This window comes from Rhinoderma darwinii, chromosome 1, assembly GCF_050947455.1.
Source record: "Rhinoderma darwinii isolate aRhiDar2 chromosome 1, aRhiDar2.hap1, whole genome shotgun sequence".
Classification (NCBI taxonomy): Eukaryota; Metazoa; Chordata; class Amphibia; order Anura; family Rhinodermatidae; genus Rhinoderma; species Rhinoderma darwinii.
Window position 1 is genome coordinate 608,856,829 of NC_134687.1, and position 10,144 is coordinate 608,866,972.

Consider the following 10,144-nt stretch of genomic DNA (forward strand, 5'->3'; position numbering starts at 1 on the left):
CACTTCCTTTTCGCGGCCGCTTTTCAAAACTGCTGCATAAAAAAAATGGCCAGTCGGAACAGAACGCTGTTTTTCCCACTGCAATCAATGGGCAGATGTTTGGAGGCGTTCTACTTCCCATTTTTCTGACTTTTTCGGGCGTTTACTGCCCGTAAAAACTGCCGAAAATAAGCAGTGTGAACATACCCCAATACTGCCTCCTACGTACAAGAATATAACTACTATAATAATGCCCTCTATGTACAAGAATATAACTACTATAATACTGCTCCTATGTATAAGAATATAACTACTATAATACTGCCCCTATGTACAAGAATAGAACTACTATAATACTACCCCCTATATACAAGAATATAACTACTATAATACTACCCCCTATATACAAGAATATAACTACTATAACACATATTCTTGTATAGAGAAGCAAACTACTATAATACTGCCCCCTACGTACAAGAAAACAACTACTATAATACTGCCCCATGTACAAGAATATAACTACTATAATACTGCCCCATGTACAAGAATATAACTACTATAATACTGCCCCCTATGTATAAGAATATAACTACTATAATACTGCCCCATGTACAAGAATATAACTACTATAATACTGCCCCCCACGTATAAGAATATAACTACTATAATACTGCCCCCTACATACAAGAATATAACTACTATAATACTGCTCCCTATGTATAAGAATATAACTACTATAATACTGCCCCCCTATATACAAGAATATAACTACTATAATACTGCCCCTTATGTACAAGAATATTACTATGTACATTTTTTTTTGCTTGCGTGTTTATTTTTTATATACTGAGGTTTGTTATCTTAACATTTTATAAATTTGCAATTTAGCGGTTCTGAAAACATGGTCCATTAGACAAATAATAGATGTGTTTTATCTGTCTACTACTTTTCTCAGTGTGATAGAACAAATTCCACCTAATGAATTCCAGCAATTTCCCTACCAGGTCTGTAAACAGTGACGTCAGGTAACTCACTCGGTAATTTTCCTAGCTCCGACCATGTAAAACAGGTGAGGCTTGAGGATGATGGCGGTGACAATAACAAGGGGACAATCTGACTGAAAGCGGTAATACAGGTTTTCATTGTAAAAATTCACGGCAAGCCCCGATACCAGCAGATTTTCTTCCTCTGTACATTGTATTCCAAAAGCATCCTTGTGTTCACCATGAAGTCAGCAGTAAGACATCTGAGCGGCACAACAGCCTTGAAATAAATACGGGCGTTTTTGGTTTTTTTACTATTATATTTTAACAATTATTAATTTTTTTAAAAACTCTAAATCATATGTCCTATTAGGTTACTTGGATTTCTAAGAAGGGAGTGGCCTGATCGGAGAGCTGCTGCAAAGAGAGGGTCTTTTTCTGGCAGATCTAAGCTCATCTGTGTATCAGACAACATATTGATTGGCTGCTGTGTAATGCTAGACAGACACACATTATATATATTAAAAACAAAAAAAGTTGTCCGGCATGGGCAACTCTAATAACCCCTTAAGGCCAGGGTCACAAATTTTTGATACAGTTTTTGGGTCCGTTTTTTTTAGCCAAAGCCAGAAGTGGATCCAGAGGGAAAGAAATGCATTAGTCTTTTCTTTATACAGTTCCTTCCTTTTGGATCCACTTCTAGGGTTTGGGTAAAAAAAAAAAAACAGCCAAAAACTGCATCAAAACGGTGTGTGATCCTGACCGTAGGGTGAACCCCATTTTGGCCTTAAAGCAGTATTTTGGGATTTTACATTCCCACCCTGGGATCAACACAGATCAGCAAAAATAAGCACCGTGGTTTCTTTACTACAGCCTGGCTCAGTTAATTTGAATGGCCTGAACTGCAGTACCAGACACAACCACATACATTTGGTTGGCGCTGTGGTGGGTTCTGCAGAAAAGGTGCCGCGGTGCCTCAGCACGTGCTGCAGCTTCTTAGCTCTGCTGATCGTTGGGCATCCCATGGATATAAAATCTTGAAAAATCCAGCATTGTTTTTCCTTTACGTTATACCCATATTGACTGTAGTGCATAACCAGCTAAATGATGGAATCAGAGGCCTCTTCATGCAATCACAATGACATATATGTTTGATGAAGCAATGCAAATCGTGTGGGGCATAGGCAAACGTTATGCCACGGCTTACTGCAATACCCTAAAACATTAGCCAAGGCATCCCCATATTAAAAGGTTCCCTATAAAGTGGTAATCCAATCATTTTTACAATTTGAGGATAGGTCCTTAATGTGTGCTTGGTAGCGGTCCATCCTTGCGAGTGCCACAGACCCTCCATTGTTTATTCATGCACAGCATCATACTTACAAATGTGGCTGTGTCTGGCACCGCAGTCTGTTTATGTGAATGACCTGGGCTGCAGTACCAGAAACAGCCACACTTGCATGTACGGCGCCATGCCTGGAGCAACAACCCATTGAAATTCAGATCCAATCTGCTGTGATGCCAAGACATCCCTGTAGGTGGCGCTCAGCAGAACCCATTATTGCACCATAGGGGATATCCAACGGTCCTACCAGGCCATAAATGCACATTCCCGCTGTGTATGTCCAGGTTTATCTCTGTCCTTAAAGAGGACCTGTCACTTGCCACAAAACTGCAGTTGACATCTGTTAGATTGCAGACGCCTTACAGATTCTGATGATTTTTTATTTTTTTTTAATCCTTCTAGCCCCCACCGTTCCCGAGATATCGGGGCCGTTAGTTCTGGTGCCCTATATGCAATTGAGGCCTTTGACTATCAAGTGGGCGGTTACCCCTTATCAAGTGACAGGTGCTACCCGCCCGCCCACTTGACAGTCAAAGGCCTTATTTATATCGGGCACTAAAACTAACGGTACCGATAGCTCAGCAGTGGTGGGGGCTAGAAGAATGGATGTCATAGGAGGAGGGTCCCCCCTGCATTATAGGAGCTGAGCTAAGCTGTTAGGGGTGTGTCTGACAACAAGCTTGCTGACTGGTTCTAACAACAACCAACAGAAATTGTGAGTGCAGCTCTGGAGTATAATACAGGCTATAACTCAGGATCAGTAGAAGAAAAATATTATATTTACAAAAGGGACAAAGCTTTTTATGTAGATTAGTTTGGTATATAAAACCGTGACATGGTGCACATATGGGAAGACCCCTTTCAAAACACAGCCCCTGGTGTGATCAGCTGAACTCCCTGGGTTCCGCTCTGGGCACTCTGGCAAATAGAGGATTCATGCAGGGGAAATGCAGTATTACACGGCAGGCATTCAGATGATGTAATACAAGGACGGTTCAAGTCGGCCAGAACGACTCTCCATTTTGGCTCATAGGGTCGCCCGCTCTGGACCCCACTATCTATGACGTCCATATGCCCTTTAATGATTCTGAATAGATTATGGGGCTATTGTTCTCTATTGCATATACAATATATGTAATGTTTCCCACCCTGAATGGAGGGTCAGGTCTGTACCAATAGTTTTTTTGTTTTTTTTTAAGATGCCCTAAATTATTAGGTTTTGCCTGGTGGCTGACACCCTTTATATTACTATGCACAAAAGATGGTGCTACAAAGAGTTAAATGACAAATTTAGCTCTGCTATATCTGTTGATGGTTGCATAATGTCAAAACAGCAGTGAGAAAATATTACAGCAGTCCCTTTTATTGTATTATTGGGTGGCGATTCCGGCTTAATACATTTCCTCTTTCCAGAGACATTGCAGCAAGAGTTACATGCAGGAAGTAAATAGACATGTAGCAGAGCTCAGTATGCGCAGACACTTCCACTAAGAAATTCTCCAGTGTGTAGTCCTGGATAACATGCATTAGTTATAGCCAGGAGGGAGGAGAATTCATTCCTAAGCATTATTCTTCCAGAATTCAGCCCTGTTTTGCTGCAGGATGTCTGCATTCCTCACTCTGCCAGCCAAGTGCCTGCTCTAAAGTGGCAAAATAGGGAAGACGCAGAAGAAGACAGGTCATCATCATTCCTCTCCACACACATCACATCATGGATTTTCTGCCCTAGACTTCATCCAGCTGACACATTATGAAGTATTTAAAAGCCTTGCACAGGCAGCATCTCATCTTCCTGCACATCTAGAAACGTTAAACCACCCTGGCACTGCCCAACTTACATCCCATCAGCATGTAAAGCGACCAAACTCTCCCTAGCTGTTAGAACTACAACTCCCAGCATGTTCTCTAACAGCATAACGTCATTTTCAGACTAGCGGTGCGCGAATTAAAATAAGAATTGCATTGGAAAATATATGGATGTGGCAGAACTCACTTTGTCACCAGTCATGTGTGGTGTATGGTTTTGAAAAGGATTAGGCCTCATGCACGCGACCATAGCCATGTGCACGGCCTTGACTTTTAGGTCGACCGGCAGCAGAGTGCCACACGCAAATCGCGGGCCGTGCACATGGCCGCGTTCATTATTTCCTATGAGCCTGAAAACCACGGTCATGTGCATGGCGCAATAGAAAGGAATGGGGCCGCAATTCTCCCGTGGATTTTCGGGGGAATTACGGCCGCAAAAGCATGTTAGTGTGCATGGGGCCTTACAGATATTAGGGTATATTGCCATAATGGGGGGGGGGGGGGGGGGTGCTTCCTATTATACAGGGAGCGGCTGTAAAAAGTCCCTTGCCCTGGATTTTAGTGTAACCATGGTCGCCCATTGCAGCCCTCTAGAGCAATAGCAATTGATAGCCAGCAGGGTTGCCAACTGTTTTTAAATTCCTGGACACTCCATAAATTGGAGACTTCTTTCCTGCGTCAGGGAAAAAATTTTTTTTTTATATATATATATATATATATATATATATATATATATATATATATATACATACATACACACACACACACATTACACATACATACAATCTGATTTTGAACATTTTTGGGATTGGAATGTATTATTTTATAGGTCACAGTCCATGCTGCTAATATGTTCATATTAGTATTCTGCGCTATAGACAAATATTACTAATAATTTTTATGATTCATCGTTTTTTGTTTTTTTTAATTTGGCTGTAAAAAAAAAAAATGTTGGCTGTCCACGGCTTTTGAAAAATTGCCCAAAAAAAACAAACAAAACAGGTTGACAACCATGATCAACAGGGGTTTCCGCAGCTGGAACCCCAGCAAAAAGCTCATCATAGGGGAAGTTTACCAACCAATGGGAGTTGTTCTAGTTCAGACAATAACAGCGATGTCCAAATAAAGTATTAGATAACATATTCGGCTACATATGTAATAATGACTCGAAAAGGAGAAACATTTTTGGAGGTAAAAAATAAAACTTAGGCTACATTCACAGCGTGACAGATTTACACGTGTAAATCTGGTCCATGTGCATTGCGTTATTGCATTTGTGTGCTTTACGAGTGGCATGTGTTGTTCTGCACTTGCAAAGCACATTTTTTTTTTCAATTGATGCGCAAATCATGCACAGCGCACAGATGCGTAGCCGTGTGCGGTGCGTGATTTTCATGAACCCATTGATTTCAAAGGGCACGTAGGTGCGTGAAAGACACAGCAATATAGGACATGCAGTGAGTTTCACGCAACGGACACACGCGGAGTGAAAACTCCTGCATGTGTGAACGGCCCCATTGAAATCAGTGGGTCAGTGTGTGATTTTCACGGATGAGTTTTAGGCCTTATTCACACGAACGTGTCCGTTTTGAGCGAGTAAAAGAAATGCATTGTTTTTTTCTGCATTGCAGTTCCGTGTGACATACGTGTACGGTGTGCGTCTTCGTTTATGCACATATGTCATGCGTTTTTTCCGTCAGCAAAAAAAAAAACTGAAGGCGTTTTTCTTTTTTGCATCATGTCTTTAGCAACGGTTGTGAATCACGGAAAGCACACGGACGACGTCCATGATTTTCACGCACCCATTAACTTCAATGGGTGCGTGATGCCCAAAAATAAAGTGCACAAGCATAGGACATGCAGTGAGTTTCTCGCAGCGGAAACACGCTGCATGAAAAACACTGACTGTCTGAATGGCCCCATTGACTTGCATAGGTCCGTGCAACGTGCGTGATTTTAACGCGCGTAACACGGATGTGAAATACGCTCGTGCGAATAAGGCCTTACGCTGGTCTGAATGAGGCCTTACTGCTTTCAGTAATATAGTATGACCAGTCCGAACACCCATCGACATATCGGCGTCTTCGATGGGTATAATTACCAAACTGCGGCATTTAAACAACACCTACGGCAAATATTTTTATCTTTGAAAAGGTGTGAGGAGGGCGGGATTGTCATATTCCCAGCACGTTGATAAATAAGAGCATGCAAAGGGAGATTTATGAGTATAGCACCAAAATACGTCAACCCCAATACATGTGCCCCTCTAATGGATGGTCTGTCTTCTGTCTGAGCCTTTGGGAATCAAAACTGCTGAGATTACACAGACAGACTTTGCAATATTTGGTACTGCAGAGGTTAACCCCCATCCCCTGTTAGAAGGATGTGCCCTCTCATCCACTACCAGCAATCTATGCTGTCTGCTAAATCCCACAGATTAAGCCTGTATAGCAGCCTCCGGCCTCTGGGCTTCCGGATATCATACACTTGGATCCCATTCTCCATGAGTTGCCAGGAGAACATGGATTATAATTACCTGGTAAAAAAACACACATCTACACACCCATCATGGGGCGGTGGGCGATACTGGCACTCCTCAGCCTGTGAATGTGATATGTCATGTTCTAACACCAGCCAGAAGGTGCCACTTTACCATACATGTCAGGAGAACCCAGAGGCCACCCCAAGAACCGTCCCAATCTGCAAGCACTCAATATATACTGGATCGCCTACCCTACAATACAAGCCACCAGTAAATACCAGTCTACCTCTTGTATCACAGTTTACTGTTCCACTTATCCATTTCTGATCCAGGGAATACATGGGCATAACTATAGCCAATGCAGCTGCTCTGGGGCCCCTGAGGCGGAGGGCCCCACTCATGTGCAAATATATTGTGGACAATAACAACTTGATGGCGCTTTTCTACCTAGCACTACAATGTGCGAGAAATTTATATATATATATATATATACACACACACATACATACACACATATATATCATACATACCTGTATTTTTGGCTACTTTCCCAGTCATTAGGTGGTGGGGCCCATCTCATTTTGCTATGGGCCCTATGAATTCTAGTTACACCCCAGCTGGATAATGAGGATTACGGCTGCCTTTACCACTCCCAAAAAGGTTGTGGTCACCCAGCTTTACTAGACCACTGACTGGCCAATCTGATTAGTTATGCAGTGATAAGAGAGTGCGATTGTAGGACTGGAAATGTTACATTCAGGATTCTAGCTAAGCTGGGTGACAACCTGGAATGGCGGTTAAACTGGTTACCACCCAGCTTTTTCAGGGATAGATAAAGATACAGATAGAGAGATAGGACATTATTCTCACAGACGTACACAGCTCTTGCTCTACATCAGACACTACTGGAGATATAACCATTGACAGTTCTGCTCAGGTGGCCTGAGGATGTCTTGTGAGTTCAACATAGATAAACTAAGATCATAGAATGATAATATAAATAGAGGAACCCCAACTAAAGACATTTCATTCCTTCACATAAATATCCAAGGATCCTTCCAGAGAAACTTCCTGTAATGTCACTAGAGGAAGCTCAGTAGCAACAAGGCAGTGCCAGGCACTAACACAGGTACCACTGGCATCACCCAAGCCTTGCTGAATTACACAGAACATTGACATGTGGACTTCACACAATGTCTCCAGATCCTCCATACAATTATTAATGCCATCAGTTGATAAACACTGAAGTGCCAACCAAACCCTACAACCAGGACTTTACACACAGATGGAGAGAAAGCAGGAACTTGCACTTACTTCATCTTCTGAAAGTCCAAAAATTGGCTCAACCACAGTCGCCATGGAGGTCCCAGAGGAGGTCTACAAGCCCCTAATCATAGGAATGCAACTGAGAAGATCCACTGGGTCCAGATAAAGGTGTAAGGAAGAGGGGTCTAGATCACAATAGCACAGGTAAGTCCTTCCAGAACCTAAACTCTTGCGCTGTCCGAGGGTCTCCAGAAGAATCAATAATCCATGCAGAAGGTTTGTGGGTGCTCTTGTGGTCCACAGCACTGAATAAAGGACGCCCCAAAACTGCTTAATGTGAGTCCCTGGGAGATCTCCCTGCTTCAGCTCTCACACAAACCCACAGACTCATGGAAGGAGGAGTGACTAGCAAATCCTTCCTGCCCTACACCCGGTTTATTGCAATCAGTAGCAAGCAAGGGGCCAGCCCCAACCCATAGAGGCGTGGAGATCCAGCATGACACCCAATGACTAGGGTCATCCTGCAGCTGCCAGGTTCGGTTGTCCAGCACTTTTCAGCCTCTGCTACCATTGATTTATAAGAATCCTCAACTTATTATCAATTTTTTCCTATGATTGTGCTAATGTAGCTAAATCCAAGACATGTCAGTGCACAGATTCCTAATCCGATACAATGTATCAATTCAGTCCCTGGGATTATGCTGTTTAGGAATCTATGCCTGGTAATTTTGTATCCAGTTGTGTTGGTAAACACATCCCACTGTCAGATCAAACATAAAAAAAACAAACAAAAACAAAACACTTCCTTCCATTTTCTAATCTTGCAAAAAGCAAAAATAAAAAAATAATGACATTTAGCTAATGCAACAGCGCCTCCTTGTGGCGGGTATTGGCATGGCAGTCTAATGTAACAATCCTTTGTACACCAGCTTGTAATTATCACAGTCTAGCGCTTTTAAAATGTAGACGTTTTCTGCGACAAATTAGTCAGTGCCACCTCCTGTGTGAGCTCTTACTATGATAAGCCAACAAGGATTTTTATGGCAATGTTGAAACAAAGTACATTTCTTTTGTGCTGGGAATAATGACTATAGTGCCCATTGTTTGCAGGACTGGTATGATTGATAACGTTTCACCTCTAGAGTTCTTATTAAAAGCATGTAGGGAATCTGACAGGCTGCAGGACTCAAAGTCCACATGTTCAGTTCATTCCTTAGATAACATTCACATGGGGATCACCAGACCTGTTATGTAGCCACAATCCATTACATTCTTTTTTTTTCCTCTGGTAAGAGAATTGCTTTATGGCACTGCTGCTACTGGTGACAGATCTGCAGTGCAAGCAGATTCTCCAGCACTGAAGTTTAAAGTGCAAATTTTGCTAAAGGGGGGTTGCTAAATTGTGAAACTCAGAATGTAATTATTAAAAATATTTTTTTTCTGGAGGAGAAAGAGGATTACCTGGATATGTTGCTAGGTAGTATACTCAGCGGATGGAAGAAAGGATTGCTCATTAAGACAGGACAGAGAGGTTGTAATAAGCTGAGGATAAACCTTGCTGATACTTTCCTACATCTTATAAAAGATTAAAGGAACACTGGGGGTAAAACTGATCCACTCTGTTATAGGTAGTACAGGGCCTGAGGGGGCGGAGCATGACTCTAAGAAGACAAAAGAAAGCAATCCGGAGTCATGCTCCGCCCTTCTGGCCCTGCACTAGGCTTAACGCAGTGGATCAATTTTGCCTGGAGTGTTCCTTTAAAGGTCATGAATATTTTTGCAACCATTTTATTATTGACCCAAAGCTTCTAAAATAAAAAAAATGGAGTAACTTTGCAAATAGTCTTGGTTAAAGAGGCTCTGTCACCACATTATAAGTGCCCTATCTTGTACATGATGTGATTGGCGATGTAATGTAGATTACAGCAGTATTTTTTATTTAGAAAAACTATCATTTTTGACGGAGTTATGACCTATTTTAGCTTTTTTGCTAATGAGTTTCTTAATGAACAACTGGGTGTGTTTTACTATATGACCAAGTGGGCGTTGTGGAGAGAAGTGTATGACGCTGACCAATCAGTGACCAACCAGCGTCATACACTTCTCTCCATTCATTTACACTGTAGATAGCAATATAGCTATATCGCTTTATGCAGCCACATAAACACACTATAACAACACTGCAGTGTCCTGACAATGAATATACATTACCACCAGCCAGGAAATGATGTGCTGTAGTCTCACAGAGACGTACAGAAGTGGTCAGGATTCTGAATACAC

At 42.0% G+C, this 10,144-nt stretch overlaps 1 protein-coding gene across 3 annotated transcripts in view; it reads right to left on the reverse strand.

The window, feature by feature from the left end:
* The window catches only part of NEDD4L (NEDD4 like E3 ubiquitin protein ligase), a 328,543-nt gene extending 320,268 nt beyond the window's left edge, over nucleotides 1-8,275 (reverse strand). For 2 of the 3 annotated variants that reach the window (XM_075841171.1, XM_075841160.1), the window contains exon 1: nucleotides 7,913-8,274. In XM_075841171.1, the coding sequence (XP_075697286.1) occupies nucleotides 7,913-7,957 (45 nt within the window). In that variant the 5' untranslated portion in view covers nucleotides 7,958-8,274. Of the gene's footprint in view, nucleotides 1-7,912 lie in introns of all 3 variants that reach the window. The other variant, XM_075841150.1, reaches the window with a different exon arrangement.
* Nucleotides 8,276-10,144: the final 1,869 nt, after the last annotated feature.